This window comes from Molothrus aeneus, chromosome 6 (genome assembly GCF_037042795.1).
Source record: "Molothrus aeneus isolate 106 chromosome 6, BPBGC_Maene_1.0, whole genome shotgun sequence".
NCBI lineage: Eukaryota > Metazoa > Chordata > Aves > Passeriformes > Icteridae > Molothrus > Molothrus aeneus.
Genome location: NC_089651.1, coordinates 26613826 through 26632626, shown reverse-complemented (window position 1 = coordinate 26632626; position 18801 = coordinate 26613826). Strand labels below are relative to the sequence as shown.

At 40.4% G+C, this 18801-nt stretch overlaps 3 protein-coding genes across 3 annotated transcripts in view; 1 reads left to right on the top strand and 2 right to left on the bottom strand.

The window, feature by feature from the left end:
• Positions 1-4940, bottom strand: part of STARD9 (StAR related lipid transfer domain containing 9) — a 95397-nt gene extending 90457 nt beyond the window's left edge. Inside the window, exon 1 of the mRNA XM_066552894.1 lies at positions 4852-4940. Within this exon, the coding sequence (XP_066408991.1) occupies positions 4852-4898 (47 nt within the window). The 5' untranslated portion in view covers positions 4899-4940. The remainder of the gene's footprint in view (positions 1-4851) is intronic.
• Positions 4941-7615: 2675 nt separating this feature from the next.
• On the bottom strand, positions 7616-12222 carry HAUS2 (HAUS augmin like complex subunit 2). Its single transcript, XM_066552169.1, has 6 exons — positions 11925-12222; positions 11661-11753; positions 9969-10038; positions 9035-9167; positions 8279-8387; positions 7616-8149 (listed from the first exon to the last, which is right to left on the bottom strand). Exons 1-6 carry the CDS (start codon positions 12213-12215, stop codon positions 8000-8002), a joined length of 846 nt encoding a protein of 281 aa, XP_066408266.1. The 5' UTR covers positions 12216-12222; the 3' UTR covers positions 7616-7999.
• Positions 12223-12226: 4 nt separating this feature from the next.
• Positions 12227-17982, top strand: LRRC57 (leucine rich repeat containing 57). The gene is made up of 6 exons (XM_066552170.1): positions 12227-12355; positions 13055-13225; positions 14383-14518; positions 15557-15825; positions 16277-16462; positions 17055-17982. The coding sequence occupies exons 2-6, from the start codon at positions 13142-13144 to the stop codon at positions 17094-17096; spliced, it is 717 nt and encodes a 238-aa protein (XP_066408267.1). The 5' UTR covers positions 12227-12355; positions 13055-13141; the 3' UTR covers positions 17097-17982.
• The last annotated feature ends 819 nt before the right edge of the window (positions 17983-18801 follow it).

The following is an 18801-nucleotide window of genomic DNA, read 5'->3' as shown; positions in this document are numbered from 1 at the left end:
ATGTGGCTTATGGAAACCACCTGCTAATGCCAAGTACAGATGGTAAGAGAAAAGAGCAGCCACCTCAATGATAGCTTACATGAACATTTTAATAATGGACTAAGTAAAGAAAATAACTAATTTAAGAGAGGGAGGAAAGTATGTCAATATAACCTTAACAGGATATACAAATGTTAAGATTTGTTTGGAGAGGGATTTCCTTTATAAAACCAAAATTAAAATCTCAACTTTTCATTTAAAAATCCTAGCTCTGCTGTGGAAAAGAAACTTTAAATCCTTAGCAATGCATAACTAATGCAGTTCATAGAGATTTTCAAACAGCAAAGGAGTCTTGGAGGCCAGAGACAACTCTCTCCCACCATCAGGTACCAATCCCAAAACTCATGTTTAACAGAGGGAGAGAGAGGAGCAACACTTACTCAACCACCACAACATATAAAAGTAGATAAAAGTCTGCCATTTCTCTATGTGTGAGAGAGCAACAGCACCAAAGTCACAAGGAATATATATATACGAAAATATATAAGAAGGAGAACAACAAGCTCCAACCTGCTATTGCTTTAATTTTAGCATAAGATTCAAGGAATGTTTTCTACAAAATTTACAAGTTATCACTCTTGTCAGCAGTAAACCATATTGCTGTATCTAAGTTCTTGTGGTTACACATGAACATGAAAAACAGCTGATAGCAGAGTCTATAAAACAGCCATAAGTCATAAGTCTTCCTTGCAAAATAATAATTTCTTTGTTTACTATAACAGGATTATAAAGAACAAAGAGATAGAGCACAGCAGAGACTAGTTAACAAAGTAAAAACCAATAGTGATTTACTTTGTATCATTTCTAAAATGATCTGAAATTAATCTTAATTTTCCACATAGCTTTCCTTTTAAATAGAAATGGATTTAAAATACTCACATCATGATGAACCCATGAATTGAGCTCCTTTCTCTGCTATTCAGTGAAGCTATGGTCAGCATACTGCTCAGGTCAGCCTCCCACACCAAGCCATTTTCTGGAAACTCTGAGTGAGAAACCTTCCCTAAAATTCCCTCCCAGGCATGGGCTAGCTCACCTGAGCTCCTAGGACCTCAAATTTAACTCCTCCATCCCATCCAAGCCTCATTAACTGCTGCATTCTAGGAAAGCAATTAGAGGAATATTGTCATGCAGAGCAGCAGTAATGAGGAAAACAACTGTTGCAGCTCAGACTGTGATAGTAAACACCTGCACAGCTGGAAGTGTGGTTCAGCTTTGCTACCTGGGACTACCCAGACATTTCTTTGATGCTTTTGTTTGCCAGAGTGTGGAGGACAAGGCCAAGAACTCCTGAGGCGACTGGGGAATACATAACTGGCCAGGAGGCTTCAGGTTACAGCTCAGAAACAATGCAAAGCAGAAAAAAGACAAAGGGCGGCTTTTGGATCAATTAATCTGTTTAGCAAGTCTTTCAGGTGACATGCCTGTGAGGGTCATAATGGATGGGAAAGTTAATTTGTGAGTCAGTAAAGACACCAGGAAAGACTCTCTCAAATGAGAGCTCTCCTTTTTGGGCCAGAGAAGCACCTGAAATAGGAGATGATATTTTCAACAGCAGAGTATATTTTATGTTTTGCTTGGTCCTGCACAAGTAACTCCCAAACTTCAGGGTACTGTTGCTGAATACTGCAGGGGTTTCTGTAGGATACAACACCCAACACAGTATTAAGTGAGCTACTCAAGCACAAGGAGAGTCCTGGGCACAGTACCGAAATACTTGAATACTTTCTCAGCCAGTCACATTGTTTCCAAGTCTGGAGGGTAAAGTGTCCTATCATAGCACCACACTGCAGATTGCAGTGCTGGCATCCTCCACAGAGCAATCAAAAAAGAAAGAGGAACAACATTCCTCTTTCACCTAGCTACATGCTAGCATTCAGAGTGTTTCCATCCACAGCTTCTGACAGCCAAAAATAACATTACACTTTCCTTACAAAAGTGTGACAGCCAATAGACCAAGCATTAAGATGTCTGGAAATAAACCATAAAGAGATTTCATCAGTTCCCAGCTCCTATTTAATACCTGATTATTACCTACGGCTATAGACAATTTAATGCACCCATTCAGGCTTCCATATTTTGTTCTAATGGGGAAACATAGAAACTCTGTGTAAATACACAGAACAAGTATCCATGTAACCACAAAGTAACAAATCTTTTTTAGTATGTAGAATAGTAAATGTGTAATAAAGACTTTAAAATGTTACTCTGGGGAAAATATTTGACTGAATTTACACCCAACACTATATTTAGGTGATAAAAAAATCATTTCGTCTGTTACAGAATGACTGATAACATTATGAAGAACACTGGCTATGGGCTGTTTAAACTTCAGGCAATGAAAAACCTGCATTTTGTGTAACCATGCTTACTTTATATCTGTGATGGATTATTTGGCCAAAGGAATTGTCTGTCAAAAAAGGCACTGTGATGGGTGCCATACAGATGCAGAACAAAAAGACCACTCTTTGCCTTGTGCTAAATAACAAAAAATTGACAGCTCCTGCATTAAATTTTTTTTAGTATCTAAATTTGAAGTAATTTTTCAGATGCAAAACCAACGTTCATCTGCCATTGCAAATTAAATGAAGGGCAGCAATGAGGAAGCTTGCGTGGTAGTCTAGAAACAACCAACTGACCCATGAGTTCTAGCTTTTGCCTGCAGCTTTCCAGTTTCTGGTTCTCTTAAAAGCCAGGTTTAGTATTTCTTGGATGGAAAAGAGAGTGTACAAATTACAGTATTTCAATCCAGTTGAACCAAAATTTTTACTGTGGGAAGTCTCCTTTTTTAAGACACCTAAAAGATCATAGAAGCTGTGGCAATATGGGTACCCTGTTAGGGCAATTGCAAAGTTTTTATACAGAGATAACAAGAGGTTTGTGTGAGGACAGTATAGAAACAGGGTAAGAAGCTGGAAAAGAGCGGACCTTTAAGCCCACTGAGAATTTTTTTCCATGTCTATCAAGGTTACTCTAAGCCTTCATATATTTGGTATTTGCATCTAAGTCATTATATTTGAACCATTTTGTTCAAGGCTAGAAAGCAAGTTCTCGTACCAGAGCCTTCACAGAGAATATACAACCACTTCCTCTTCCCATTTATAAAATATAAAAATCCATCTTAAAATGCCTTTGCTGACCTCAGCTGAGGCAGCACAGTAGAAGGAACAACTGGTCTATTGCCCTTGGGGTCAAACACCGTGAGACTGGTCTCTGCCTCCCTTCCCATCCCATCTGTTACACCACCACGAGTTGAATAGATGGAATTACTTAACAGTTTCTCCCTGCATTATCCCCTGACTTTCCACTCTCACCTTCATACAAACATTTCTGTTTCAGCCTCAGATTAACTCCTCCCATGTGCAGGAAGCTGCCCTCCTCTCTGATGCTGCCCTCCTCTCCAAACAGCTGCCCCACACTGACTACACCAAAGGTTTTCCTGTTTATCACACCTTATCTGACAGTTACAGGTGCTGTTTATTGCTATAATGGCATATTCACTATTATGTGCTATTTAAACCCACCCCAGAAAAACATGAAGACAGATGTGGTACAACATTCCTCACCAAGGAGGATTTAGTGAGAGGGAAGGTAATGATAAAAATAAAATAATACATCCATGATTAAAGCAACACCAAGCAATAAAAGGTTAAACAGCTTATTTCTGCAACTCTTAGCTTAATGCTGCAACTCTTCTTAAAATAGGCCAGTATCTATTAAAATCTGTTCAATTCACTGCTGTACAACAAATCATAGCTATATAATGCAAGCATGATTTTAACCAAAATTATGGACAGAGTGCTTTTTAAATCAGTTAGTTCTGACTTAAAGGTAAAATGTATTGAAAATATGCAAATTAGTTTGCACATGTCCCTTTTCTATTAATACTTGCAGGCTTATTTTGAGTGGGATTTTAAATTTTATTCAAAACTCTCTGATGTCCTTTCTTAAAAATAAAATAAAAATCCATAGCCAAATAAGAACAAAAGACTCCAAAATATGCTAGTGTACTGCTGGCTAAATGACTAAGCTAGTTTTCTGGCTGGGCAACTCTTCAAGAATCAATTTCTCTACTGCATGAAAGAGTTATTTATCACAAAAGTCCATGCAGTCAGAAGACACCATGAGGAACTTGTACCAAAAAGAAAGGCAGCATCAAATCAAAGACTGGCCCTCAGAGCTTGTACCACTTTTCAAGCCATTCCTGTTTGGAGTGCTATAGCATTGCTTTAACAGGAGGAGTAAATCACCACCCACTGACATTTGGGCTGCTCGCTTTTTCTCTTTTTTTTTTCTGCTCCGAATTTCCAAAGTCTGCAAGGTTTTTAGCACGTATTGTATACAAATAACACCAGAGCATTGTGCTACGGCATCTTCTTGTTTGTGGGGGTTGTCTTCCAGCTGTAACATGTAACTTTTGGGATTTCCATTGCAGCCAAGCAAGCCGGGGAGGGAGCGGAGCTGAGCGACAATGGGGATATCCGGCTCTGCCTCCCGCTGGAAAAAACAGCAACAACAGAAGGGGAAGGGAAGACTCCTGGACTCTGTATAACAATTGGCCTGTTTCGGGGAGCTCAGGAAGAGGGAAGTCAGCCTAACAGCTCCACTGGTGATTTTTCGAAGCGAACTTTCCAAGCTACTTAGCGAGGCGGCGAGAGGCTGCCACCCCTCCTGCCGTGCCTCCCTCCCTCAGCCGCGGCTGAGCAGCTCCAGGGCGGCGATCCCGCCCCGACTGACAGGACCCGCGGCACCCGCTCACCCCCGCTGCCGCGGCCCCCAGAGCCTCCCGTGCCCCTCCGCGTCGCTCCGCACCTTTTGCTCAGAGGCCGGACCCGCACGGCTACCTTGACGTTGGCCATGGCTCGGCTCACACCCAGCGGCTGCGGCCGCCCGCGCCCCGGCCCCGCATCCCGGGCGGACCGGGGAGGAGCGGAGCCGCCCGCCCGTCCGTCCGTCCGTCCCGGCCCGGCCCGGCCCGCCCCGCCGGGGAGGGCAGGGCAGGAGAGAGCCCGGCCCAGGCAGCCCCCGCAGAGGAAACGCACAGAAACTTCCCCGGGTAGAGAGCAGGCGTTTCGGGGAAAGCTGCGCGGAGCAGCCGTCTGCAGCCTCTCCAGCATCCAAACCGCGCTTTTCCGCCTGGGACAGGTCTGCCCGGGAGAGCGGCACCCCCGGAGAAAGAGACGGTGGTTCCGCGCTCCTCCTCAAATTCTCTTTGCAGCAGCAAATCAGCGCGGGTTTTACACAAGAGTTAATGGGCAAAACCAGCCCGATTAAGGGTGATGCCCTTAAAGCGTCACTAGGGACGAGCAGTGTAAGACCTCCACATTAATTTGACAGGAATTTTGGGAAGGCAAATATCCCTTCCTTATTAGTGCTAAAGGAAAGGTCTCAAGTGTTTTAGATTCCTTTGGAAACATCTAATCTTCATGTGGGTTGTACTTAGGATCTAAAAGAAAATTTTGAAACTTCCAAAGAACTAATTGAAATCAAGATATAGTTGTTGCATTGATTGAAGTTTTATACTTAGAGTAATATAAAAGTCACGGAAAGTTTTAAAAAAAATTATTTTAGAGTACTGTCTCTGTCAGCTACTGATGTTACAGGAAGATGCAAGAGCAAATAGCATTGGCATAAAGAAGATGTCAGGCTCAATAGGGAAGTCCTGTTTGATTTTCACAATTTCATTTGCCAATGCAAATTTTTAAATGGACTTCTGGTTTTGTATTTCAAAATATGATAAACTGTGCCTTATCTGAATATCATATATGAGAGTTTTAGAGTCCTATGTTGTTTTTATATTTAAACAACTTTTGTTTTAACTGATTTTTAACTGCTTTTTTGTACTTTATGTATAGTTATTTTCATGAAACAGTTTGCCTTAAACTCCAGAAATGTTATCTCTAAAGGAAAAAGGTACCACATTTCAGAAGTTTTCCCAAGTGAAGAATGGCATAAATCCTTGGGACCCAATACTCCATTCACCACAGAGATGCTAAAATGAATACCTACAAGCTGTGAATCACTGTATATTTCGATTTATCCCTTTAAATCGCACTAAAGAATTAATTGACACATCACTGGCAAATGGCAATTAGCTAAATTCTACCAACTCTAGTCAACTCTTCAAAAGTAGATACAGTAAAAGAAGAAAATACGCTCAACTCTTTGGGAAATGGCAAAGAGTTACAATGAACAAACTGACTACAATGTTTTGTAGTCGATTTGTTCATTGTAACTCTTTGTGCTCTAAAATTATTAAATTGTGCTCTAAAATTATTAAATTACAACAGCTTTAATGAGCCTGATCTAAATCATCACTGTAAGACATGGAGAGTGAGAGTCTAAGCCTAGAATATATGTAGAGGACATTGACTTGACAAAAATCACAGAATCAACTAGGTTGGAAAAGACTCAGCTCATTGAGTCCAACCTATGATCACCTATTGTTCAGTTTTCTCCCATGTCAGAGAATGTGCAAAGCATTTTTATTAAAAATGTCAGGTTCTCTGCAGTTATGTAGAAGAACACCTTGATTTCCACATCTGAAAAAACAGTGACATGGGACTTGGGACTCAAATCCTGTAACAATGTATAGCAAGTGTTGACACAAAGATCCCATTAATGCTTGTGGGACTCAAACACCAGTTTATATTCTTAGATTCTATCTAGTGACATTCTGCTTAAACCTAATTAAAATTGTTTCTATCCTCTTAACTTTTTTCAGCAGCAGCAGAGGAGCATCAGCTGATGTTCCTCAACAGCTGTACTGTATAGTTTACACAGTATGCTAGAGAATATTTAAATTAGATGTCTTGCATTCACACTCTGCAGAATGGTTATAAAGATTAAAATGAGATTCTCAGAAAAGTTTAAATATAAAATAGACCAAATACAAGTAAGGTTTAATAGAGTGTGCTCAACAAAGAGCCAGAGTTCTTCCTTAATTCTACTTTAAGTTTATATGCAATAATCAGATAAACTTGTGAACTTTGTGCCACTGAGCCACCCAGTGGTTACTTTGAGAAAGCAAAATGCTCTTATTTCAGCAGCAGGAATCAACAGGTGGATGTTCACATAACAAATGATACAACAGTAGAAAGGAATACATCTGCACCACTTCTATTTCACATCCTGAATACAAAACTGGGCACCCTCCAAAGACAACCAGCTATACTGGATTATAGATGTCCTGCCAGTGACATTGTACCAACCCATCTCTTCATGAGGGCTACAAATTGGGACAATCAATGGTTTTGATAAACTGTCAATCTTAATCATGGAACAAGAGTTTTATTCTAAGTGGGACACTGAAAATCGGGCAAACAACAGAAAAAGAGAACCTGAAGAATATATTTATCATTACCATTGAAGCATGGTTTGCAAATCAGTAGATCTGCCATATATTAGCAAGTCCATTTCCTGCTTTCCCACAAAACCACATTAGTCATAATAAACTGTAATTTAAAACTTATTTAATTTCTTGATTGGAACTCCTATAGAAGCATAAGCTTGGACCTAAGACTGCTCTGTAATTTTAATTATAGGATTTTGTAACAAAATTAAAAGCTGAAGAAACTGACCATTTGAAATCTAGTGCTTTTATTAAAGTTTTATGGCAACATACAAAATACAGTGTTTTATCAAGATGCTTAAAAAATGAATAAAGATACTATAGCAAGTGCAAAAAAAACTGAAACAATTTTCCATTGAAGATACAGGCTCCAAGGGACCCCTATCTAACTATTTCAGAAAGGAACTCTTTAACAGGTTTCTTAGAACCCTGTCTTCCTATGAGCATTGCCCTTCTTTTTTAGTAAATAGTTGGAGAACTGTTACTTAATAACAGAAATATAACTACCCACAACGTCTTGGATTAAAAGAGACCTATGTTGCAGTTTTCACAGAAGACTCTAAGAATGTAATTCTTTGAGTAGTCATCCAAGTTGAGGAAAAGGATTTGTTAGGTTAAAGATAAGCCAAAGTCCAAGTCAGCAGTATTGCATACATTGTTAGAATACACTTTTTTCTGCAGTTCTTCCCATTTCAGTATTTGCTCTGTCAGCTCCCTCAGTTCTATCATGAGCACCTCTGTTTTTGACAAAGTGGTGTCCTGAAACAGAAAAGGGGTGGATTTAGTCTCTATACATCCTGTCATCACATAGAAGTAACCTAAACAACCAAACAGCAGTGCATTTTTCATGCTGGAGAAGACAGCTGGCTCAATTCTATTACTACTCACCATATTGTTCATCATATGTGGTATCTGAGGGATGCTTCTCACAGACTGCAAATGGCTTTCAAGCTTCTCAATGAAAGTCACAGCCTCATTCACCAACTCTACTACAGACCTGTAACCAAAATTGAGCTCAAAAGTTGCGCTAAAAAACAAGAATTTAATACTTAAAAAGTTCTTTTTCATTGCCCTGCTTTTCTTAGTCCCCTTTTACAGCTTTATGCAAGTTCCTAAACATCTAATTAATTTTTCTGCAATCGCACTTCTTGTATGACTCTTAGCAACAACCAAGGCAGGAATTACAGAAGTAAACTCCTTCAGTACCTGGGCTAGATTTTTAGACTGTAAGAAGAAGGACTATACTTTTATAACATGCACTATGCATGTCTGGGAATCAGTCACGTTTAGTTCCAAGTAAGCAACAGTGGAACAAAGACACCCAGTGCTAAAGTAACAACTCCTGCTTGGGAGAAGCATAACAAACCCAGCATGTAGCACATTTATTTAAAACAATACATCACAACTTGTTCTGTAGACTTCTAAAGACAAGACCAATAACCTCAGTAAATATTCATAAAATATGTATCACTTCCTTTCTATGAATTTACCAATGAGTAAACTACCCACTTTTAGATGAGGTTTTGCTACCATTTTTTATGTGTATCAGTGGAAAATTATTGAAAACATATGATTTTTACTGTCTGTTAGTTCAAATTAACTGGGCCTCCTGCAAACAAGAGAAATGATTTTCTGTGTACCTACTTGTGATAAGTAGCCTCAATAGGTAGGCTTTCTTGACATCTGTGTTTGAGCAACCTCTTTCTGAGATCCCTCTTCTCTTTCAGTATGGCTTCCAGGTGTCTGTTCATATCTTGCAAAATCTCACACTTTTTCCCTATAAAATAAAATTACAAAGTTGAACCTATTGTCCTGCTAAAACAAGAGAAAAATTTCTCCTGAAGACAGAAAGGAAAATACTGACCTATTGCAGTGGACATTCAAGAGACATTAATCAGAATGGCTTTTCTTGGAGCATGTATGATTTAGTACCAGCATTTGTGACTCAAAGTCACAATACCTACTTTTTAGAGATTGATAGAATTGCTTTACATTATCTATAGTTCTAACTAAATTCTCTGTGAGATAAAGTCAACTATACCATAGCACTGTGAAGTATCTGTTGTGAAGTATCACAACAGATTTCACTGGTCTAGCACAACAGTAGCAAGCTAGAATATTTTTAAGCACACATAAAATCGTAGTGGACAAAACGAGCAATAACAGAGAAATCAATGCACGTCCTCCCCAATTGCTAAATTAGATATGTAGCAAGTTTGGGAGGATAGAGATGCAACAGAAATACACTGAGTTTCTGGAAAAGAAGCAGAGTAGCACATGCAGGTCAATGGTTACTGATGATCTCAGAATTGATGATGCACTGACCCTGGGGAGCTGACCACACCTCCCACACTGTTTTGGAGAATGAGTTACACATGGACCTTCTATGAGACAGCAGAGTGCAAGCTCAACCAGTATGGAAACATGCTTTAGGTCTTAATAAAACACCTACCACCTCTAACAAGTTATTCAGAGATGACTGCTGCAATAACTTCTGGAAGTGTCATGTACTCAGATGAAACATTACTCTGCTGCTAATTTAAGACTCTTGGTTTTTCTATGGTACAACTGCACTTACCTAAGTAAAAATGGTGAGTAATGTCTGCTGTCTCATTCTCCAACTGCATCATTTCAATTTTCAGTTTAATCTACAACAGCAATAACATCAAATGAAAATGCATTTTTAACATGCTTATCCAGACACTGTTGACTCTCCTGGGGTGGAGGAGAAAGTGGCAGCATAGGGAGAGCATGTGTGTGAAAGAGGGTGAGCATCAGCACAGGAACATGTTGCCCTGCTCTCTAGAGAATTTCTACTACTAGGTGGAACTTTTTTGGTCAATAAGAAAAAGGCTGTTTAAAAAGATCAACCTAAATAATTTGGAGATTTGTGCTGGAAAAGACAGATCCTGTAACTCATTCCTAAACTGCAGAAGTTATGATAGAATGGCTTGGATTGAAAGGGCCCTAAAAATCATCTAGTTCCAAGCCCCTGCCAATGGGCAGGGATATCACCCACCAGACCAAGTTGCTCAGACCCCTCTAACCTGGCCCTGAACACTTTCAGGGATGGGGAATCCACAGCTTCTCTAGGCAACCTGTCCCCGTGTATCACCGCCCTCACAGTAAAGATTTTTTTCCTAAAATCTAATCTAATCTAATTTCTTTTATTTTAGTTTAAACCCATTCCTCCCTGTCCTAGCATTTTCTGCTTGTGGAAAAAGTCACTCTCCCTCTTTTCTTAAGTCCCCTTTAAGTACCAGATGGCTGATGAACAATCCCTGCTCTCTGAGTCTGTTTTTGTAGCAGAGGTGTTCCATAATCTTTATGGCTCTCCTCTGGAACTGCTCCAACAGGTTCACTTCTTTCCTGTTCTGAGGATCCCAGACCTGGACACAGCACTCCAGGTGGGGTCTCACAAGGGCAGAAGAGGAGAATCCTCTCCCTGGCCCTGCTGGCCACACTGCTTTTGATGCAACCTAAGATGTGGTTGGCTTTCTGGGCTGTGACGGCACATTGCCAGGTCAGGTCCTACTTTTCATCCACAAGAAACCCCAACTCCTTTCTGCACAGTGCTGCTCCCAATGAGTTAATCTCCCAGCCTGTACTCATGTCTGGGATTGCCCTGACCCAGGTGCAGGATCCCACATTTAGTCTTGTTGAGCCTCATGAGGTTTTTGGAGCCTATTTCTCAAGCTTGCCCAGTCCCTCTGGATGGCATCCCATCCTTCTGCTGTGCCCAGTGCTCTTCTCCTGCCAATTCCTTAATCACTTCAAACCCATGTCTCTCCTACTTATATCTCTTACAAAGCAGTTTAATAGTCTATGTAGTGTCTAAACCAACATTACAAAGTACAAGGCAACAGCCTAAAACCAGCCTAGCTTAAAGCAGTACGAAATGTCTGAGGTTACTGCCTGCTAACCAACAAAATTGCTTACAAAGAGACACATTTTTGAGTACTGAAGTAAACTACAAATTATCCTTTATTGTTCAGTTTCTTGAAAAAAATTCAGGTAACACTTTAGTCAAAGGTGCAGCCTATTGAATCCTCCTACTTATACCTTAAAATTTTGTTTCATAGTTTTATTCTTTATGACAACTCAGTCCACTGGGGGAAAAAAATGCCAACTGTTAAACGGCTGAACTGTTAACAAATCCCTCAAAACATGAAACAACATTCCATGTGGCAGTCTGATATTTCATCGGGGCCCTCTATTACCTCCAGGTATTGAAGTGTTGCATGTACACTGACAATAGTAAAGGCCGTACCTCATTAATTTCAGCTTCCATGTTTACCATTTCTTCCATCTCTGCGAATTTTGCAAAGCATGGCGTTCTTCTGCAAGTTAAATCCAAGGTTTCCTTTGAAAGTAAGACAACAGGAAAAATGCAATCAGCAGCACGAACGTACCGGGCAAATGCTCCATAATGACTTGTAGTAGTTTAAAGCTGTTTCTCTCCCGCGCTCGGCAATACGGCCCAGTTCAGGAGAGCAGCGCTACCCGCGGCGCTGTCCCGCTGTCCCGGCGGTACCTGGCTCACGGTGCCCGCCGCCACGCACCGCTCCAGCAGCGCGGCCACCGCCGAGCGCTGCGAGGGCCGGGGCGCGTCGCCGCTCTGCTCCTCATCGCTCTCCTCGCTGAGGCACCAGCTGCACTCCAGCTCCAGCTCGGCATCGCTATCGCCATCCAGCTCGGAATCGGAGCTGAGCTCGGGCTCGCCCGCCACGCAGGGCTGGGAGCTGGGGTTGGGGCTGGACCTGGCGGCGGCCACGGGCGAAATCCCGGTGTCCCGCAGGGACAGGGAGCGCCTGGGGGCCGCCATGGCGGGCGTGGCAGGAACGGCGCTGACACGCGTCCGGTTCCGGGTGGGCGCTGCGGGAGCGGCCGTTCTGGAAGGGCGGAGCGCGGGGGACGGGCCGGGGCTCCGCCGCCGTGGAGCGTCTGCCAGCGGCGCCCGGACAGGTGCGTTGGGCCGGGCCGGGCCCGGCGGCTCCCGGCGCTGTGGGGGTCGGGGCAGCCGAGCGGGGTTGGGGCGGGGGGAGCGCGGCCTGCTGCGGGCCAGGGCCGGCCTCACCCCTTGCCAGGGGGCCCGCGGCGGCGGGGAGCGCGTCTCCTGTCGCCGCTGCTTCCGTGCTGTCCCCCAGGCTTCATTGCCCACCGCCCGGTGCGAACCCGGCACTAATCCCGGGCCTGTGACCCGTGCGCCTTGGGATTAAACCCCGCTGGGGTTACGGAGGTGGGCGTCGTGTCTCTGCTGATATGCCCGGCAGAGGAGTCCGCTCTCTAAATAGGGTAAAGGTCTCAAAAAAGCCCAAATAAAACAATAGTTGTGTCGGCAGGCCAGCGCTGGTAGATGCCAAAGAAATCACAACCCGTCTCCGTGGAGAATCTCCTTAGGCTGCGGGGCCTTGAAAGAGGGAAAATACAGAAATGTGCAGTTTTCTCACTTAGTTTTGACTGTTGCTTGTTGCATAATTTCAGTAATCAAACTGCTGTAAGGAATACACCTTAATCTAGGTAAACCTAGGTAAACCTTTATACTTCCAGGTTTTAGTCATGAGGGAGGTGAAAACACAGCAGTGAAATGGTTCATCGTATCAGAATGCTTGTAGTGCTGGGGACAGTGCACATAAAATGACTTTTTAATTTGCTTTATCACAGAGACTTTGGATTGCAGTTCTCTAGCACACAGTAAAACTGGCTAACACCATCACTTGAACTCCGTGTGCTTGACAGAGAACTGTTAGGATGGGAAATAGTGCACTAAAAGCCCACCTGGAGACAGCACAGAAAACTGGTGTGTTTCAGCTAACAGGAAAGGGACTTACTGAGGTAATGTACTGGGAGGGGAAACATGGCTTTTTGTGTGTATGATTGACACTTTCAGAGAAAAATTCACAATTGTGGTTGTAATGCACTTGCATACATGTATTTCCTAGAAGCAGTCATGAAAAATATTTCAAGTTTGTTTTTGCTTTTCCATTTTTGCTTGCCTTGTCTTCTGATTGACGATTTATCTGTCAGGGCATTTGTATCAGCCTATGCTTTACAGTGCACATATATTCAAAAAATAGTAGCTATGATGTTGTGCTTTTAGAAAATGGCTGTAAACTTGAGGGGGAAAATATGAATTTTATAACCATATTATAACTTAGAAAGATACTTCACAATTTGTCACATTTAGGTGCTTATGCTGTATTTAGTTATAGCCATATGAATAGTCTGTACAGGCTGTTCATTGGGCTGGCAGCAAGCATCCTGAAAGTTTATTATATTGGAAATTATCTTAACTTAGACACAACTGCAGAAAAAACCAGAATGTCCTGGAAAGATAAGTCAAGCAACAATTCACAGGATAGCCAAAAATAACTCTATATTACAGTAACTTTCCAAGCCTTTTCTAACATATCTTCTTCCACTGTCCTACCTCCTCACTTCACTTTTTCTCTGTCAAGCCAAAGGAGGATCAAAACCACTGGCTTATTCACCAGGACTCCTTGATGGTGATTGTCAGGTTTTCTTTTTATTCACCTGAGTGCCAAGACTTAGTACCAAAGTGGTACAGGATGTAAATAAGAATAAGGGAAATGGTATACATAATTATTTAAAAAGGAAAGCAGGAGAAAAATTTTCATATCATACTCTGCTAAAATATAGAGTTATTAACTGGCTATAGAGTATTTTAAAGGATAGGCACGTTTAAAGAAACACATAAGAGGATGAAAATGTAATGTTTTAAATTTTACTTATTTGGATGAAAAACTACTCTTCTAGATGTTAGTGTTATTTTTTCCCTTTCCCCTCCCCAGATGAAAAAATATTTTAAAAAATATGTGTTAAACAAATTTGCTAATCACACTGTGGTGCTTGGACATTGTGATACATATGACAGTATGTAACAGTGAGACAATTAAAATTTTATCTGTATGACTTGAGCATTCAAATTTGTATTAACTCTTTAAATACTGTATCTTTTCCCCCCCCAATAGTTTCCTGAAGATCTGCAGAAGCTAACAAGCAACTTAAGGACAATAGACTTGTCGAACAACAAAATAGAGCTCTTGCCACCTCTCATTGGAAAATTTTCCTTTTTGAAGAGCCTTGCTCTAAACAACAACAAACTGAGTATGCCTGCTAATTAATATCTCCATTGATTTTTAAAATAATAACTAATTTTCTCTATCCAAAACTAAATTTAATTATTTAACTCTCACAAGATGTAAATGGAGAGTTTAGTCACCTAAACTGAAATCTTTGGACTTCATGTACAGGATAAAAACCTCTAAATCATAAATTCTACAAAACTAGAATATTGCTGCTTAGTGTATTATCAATTTTACAATGACACATGAGTACTTAAACCCATAGAGGTTTTGTGCTGTGACTTAATCTGACTTGAGGATTTAACAGTGCCAGATGGTTTAGTACTTGCCTAGAGAACAGGTAATGAAGATGACATGTAGACAGTGTTGCTGGCCATTCATCTGTTGTTACTGTTTCTGTTAGACAAACATCCATCATTATGGGAAAACCACAATGAGGAAACTAGGGGTTTTATGCATTAATTATGTATTATCTGGCTTTTTGAAAGAACAAAGATAATTTACAAACCTGATTGACTCTATAGTGCAGCTCAGGAGTGTTAGAGGTTATACACATGTGTAGGTGTAAAGAGGGATTAATGGATGCCAGCAGACCTTACCTGGTGGTGTTTGTGTGCTGGTATGACACAGTATGAATAATCTCCTAACTTACTTCTGTAAGTTGAGTAATACCTTTAAAGGGCAAAGGTGTAAATTTTGTGATATTTCAAGTGTCATAGAATGCACTGGCAGAAGTAAGGACTAACATAAATTAGTTAAGACTGTAACTGACAGGCTAAAATATTCAGAACTGAAGTGATTTCACACTGTGATTTGAAGGTCTGCCTTGTCTGCAGATTATTTTTAATACATTTATGGATGATGCTTAAAAAGCACATGTTGTCTGTGGGCTTAAGTTTCTGTGCAGGGATCTGTGCCTTCACTGGAAATTGGGGAGGAATTCAGTAGTGAGAAATTGCTTAATATAGCACTGTTCTCCCTGCAGAAGCTTATTTGAATTAAATGGGTATGAATGTTAACTGCTCTTGAGGTCATACGTTTTTCTGTCATTTTTCTCTAGCTGCTTTACCTGAGGAGCTGTGTAAACTGAAAAAACTGGAAACACTACACTTGAATGGCAATCACTTGAGGCAGCTACCGGCTGCATTTGGACAACTTTCAGCTCTCAAAACCCTGAGCCTTTCTGGAAACCAGCTTCGGACTGTGCCCACACAACTCTCTGGTCTTCGCCATTTGGATGTGGTAGATCTTTCAAAAAACCAGATCCAAAATGTCCCCGACACTGTGGGAGAACTGCAGGCTATCGAACTCAATTTGAATCAGAATCAGGTCTGGTAACTGAGATGTTGTGGGAATGTAGATTTAGGACTTAGTACAGCCATGGAACATAAGATGAGACCATCAAGACTTTACAGTTAAAAGACATCTCCTGGACACAACACAATGAGGAATCATAACTAGATTTTCTGTACCAATACATCCAACTCCCTGATTTGATGAACAAAAAAATCCTGAATTTAGTCACGCAGAAAAATGTTTGAACAGTTCTTGAGTAGGAATGTGATAAAGATATGTGTAGGTTGCTTGTCATCATGGAATAAAAAAAGTTATTTTGATTTTTGATAATTTGTTACTTATGCATTGCTTTTAAGTACTTGCTGTTAATGTACCTTATATTTACAATATGGTAGTTGTTCTGTGTAAGTGGGAAACAGATCACTTAGTAGTTATCGATCACTACCATTTTAATCCCATTTCTCTTTTCTTTTTATTTCACAAGATTTCCCAGATCTCGGTGCAGATCTCCCACTGTCCACGCCTCAAAGTCTTGCGTTTGGAAGAAAATTGTCTAGAACTCAGCATGCTGCCTCAGAGTATCCTCAGTGATTCCCAGATCTCACTGCTTGCAGTAGAAGGCAACCTTTTTGAAATCAAGAAACTCAGAGAACTGGAAGGTTATGACAAGGTTTCTGTTTTGTTTTGTTTTGTTTTGTTTTGTTTTGGGGTATTTTGTCTTCTTTTAGGAAACTCCTGGTGAAGTCCTTACTCAGAATACTAAGCATTTATGCTGGTGAATAAAAGCACCAAATAGTCCGTTGGTGGTGTCATTGCTACTGGATTCATAACTAACCTCTGAAAATGTCTCCAGGAGTTCTTCAAAGATAATTTCCTTGTAGGATTCAGGATCAGGGTTCATTCATCAGCATCTTTTGAAGGGTAGCTAATAATGACAAGCGTGTCTTCACTTTGATGTGACAAAAAATAAAGGATGCTTTGAATTATACAGCATTCGTTAAGTATTTAATATTAGTTCATCCTTAACACGGGAGATCTGACCATTAATCTGAATTGCAGCAAATGCCAGAAATGTTTCGGGGGTGTCTTTGCTTGAAATTAAAGCTCTAATAGCTATGCCCGGCATTTAAAAATGTGCTTTAAATGCAGACTGTTTTTGAGTCTGAGAGCAGAAGCTCAGCTGCTTTTAGTAGTTATGAATCCTCTGTTAATTTCTGAAAAAAATAATAGATTTTTTTGTTTGTTTGTTTGTTTGTTTGTAGTACATGGAACGGTTTACAGCTACAAAGAAGAAGTTTGCATGATCACTATTCTGATCCTTGTATTACTAATAAGAAGACTTAGAGTAGAAGCATCTGCTTCACTGACTTGAACCAAGATCGATGAAGGAAACGATCAGAGTACTCCTCTTCTATTAGTCTGAAACAGCCTGTTAAGACCACATTGAATAAACTTGAACTAGAGAATATAGGTATTGAACTGATGAACCTGCCCAGGGGCCAGTTTTGATTTTTGTGCCACAATAGCTTTTAACACAGTACATGTTCTCCTTTGTCAGGGCTTGTTCTTTCACAGAGAAAGGGAACAAGCATTTCAAAGTTGCCAGTTCCCTTTTGTCAGGAAGCTGACTGTTGATTTGTAAGAGGATTATTTCTTCTAGAAACATTTTTCCATGATAGCACATGGAAGCTCTACCACCAAAGCACTGTATGTCTTGCAGTAAGTGCTGTTCTGAAGACAACTTTTACAAATAAGGTTTTAGTTTATAACTTGTTTTTTTTTTAATGAAGCACAAATAGTTGTGGTTAAGTTAAATGTTTTATTAACAGCTTCCAGTAAACAAATTGTGGTTTGAGCATCCTTAATTTATATTTTATTATACAGGCTTTCTTTTCCCATAAGCAAGAATTGCACTACAGTCCACTTTTGCTTGAGCTGTATCAAATAAAAATTAGGTTCATCTTCAGTGTATTCAGTAAATATGTATATTGCTAGAAAATATATCCTTGCACTGACTCCTTGTGTACAGAGCAATGCTGAAGGTTTTAGTCGTCAGCCCACTGCTGCTGCCTTATTACCAAAAGCACCTAGGAAGAGCTAAAAATGTATGCAATTATGTAACTTATACTGAAAAGGAAAATGTACTTGTATATTTTAGTAAATTATTTTCAAAAAATCAGTTCAAATTTATTTGCTGTAACTGTTGTCATTTTATTTAGTAGTACTAAGATGTCACTGAAAGCCCTCACTTAGCTACTTGAGTCTGTCAGTTGTTGGTAACAGCTACACTTCAACATTACACCCATAATTATGATTAGCAGTAAGTGTTTCTTGTGTGAGATGCACAGAGAAGTATTTATTTCCCTGACCCTGTTGCCATTTTATTTCAGTTCTTACATAGTAATACGTAGAAGAAGAGTGTTTTAGGGGACATCAGCTCCTTATTCAAAGGATGGATGTGATTCATCATTTAACAGGGAACCAGCTGTACTTAAGATTCCCCATTCCAGCTATTCCATAGTAAAAAAACCTACTAGCTTCTTGACAGACGTAGCTGACAGCTGACCATGTTTATGAGACTACTTTGTTTTGGGAGGCATAACTGGGGAAGTGCTTTAAGAACACTTATGTCTTACCATGATGCAAGATCCTGTATAGTTAGAAATCTATTCAACTTCATACTAATAGATTCCACAGATTAGGATATGAAAATTGAATAGTGAATAAAGTCTTCACACGTGTTCTAAATTTTAGCTCCTTCTACTTGATACCTAAATCCCATTTAGCTTTTTTCTTTCTAGAATTTTGCTGTGCATGAGACATCAACAGAACAAATTAGCAGTTAGCAGATTCTCCCTTTGCATTCACCAAAGAAGTGGTCTATCATCAATATGTACAAACTTGGCAACACTGTGCTGCAGTGGCATTTTGGTTTTACAATTTTTTAACTGAAAGCATCTGTGCTCAGAGATGCTGCTTCTCTCATTTAACATGTGTTTATCAGGGGTC

Excerpts from the sequence above, each read along its gene's own strand:
- HAUS2 (XM_066552169.1), bottom strand. The coding sequence starts at position 12,215 with ATGGCGGCCCCCAGGCGCTCCCTGTCCCTGCGGGACACCGGGATTTCG. Across the intron at positions 9,168-9,968 it reads TACTCACCATTTTTACTTAG|GGAAAAAGTGTGAGATTTTG; the intron begins GTAAGTGCAGTT and ends TTTATTTTATAG. Across the intron at positions 8,150-8,278 it reads CACATATGATGAACAATATG|GACACCACTTTGTCAAAAAC; the intron begins GTGAGTAGTAAT and ends TTTCTGTTTCAG.
- LRRC57 (XM_066552170.1), top strand. The coding sequence starts at position 13,142 with ATGGGAAATAGTGCACTAAAAGCCCACCTGGAGACAGCACAGAAAACT. Across the intron at positions 13,226-14,382 it reads CAGGAAAGGGACTTACTGAG|TTTCCTGAAGATCTGCAGAA; the intron begins GTAATGTACTGG and ends CCCCCCCAATAG. Across the intron at positions 16,463-17,054 it reads AACTGGAAGGTTATGACAAG|TACATGGAACGGTTTACAGC; the intron begins GTTTCTGTTTTG and ends GTTTGTTTGTAG.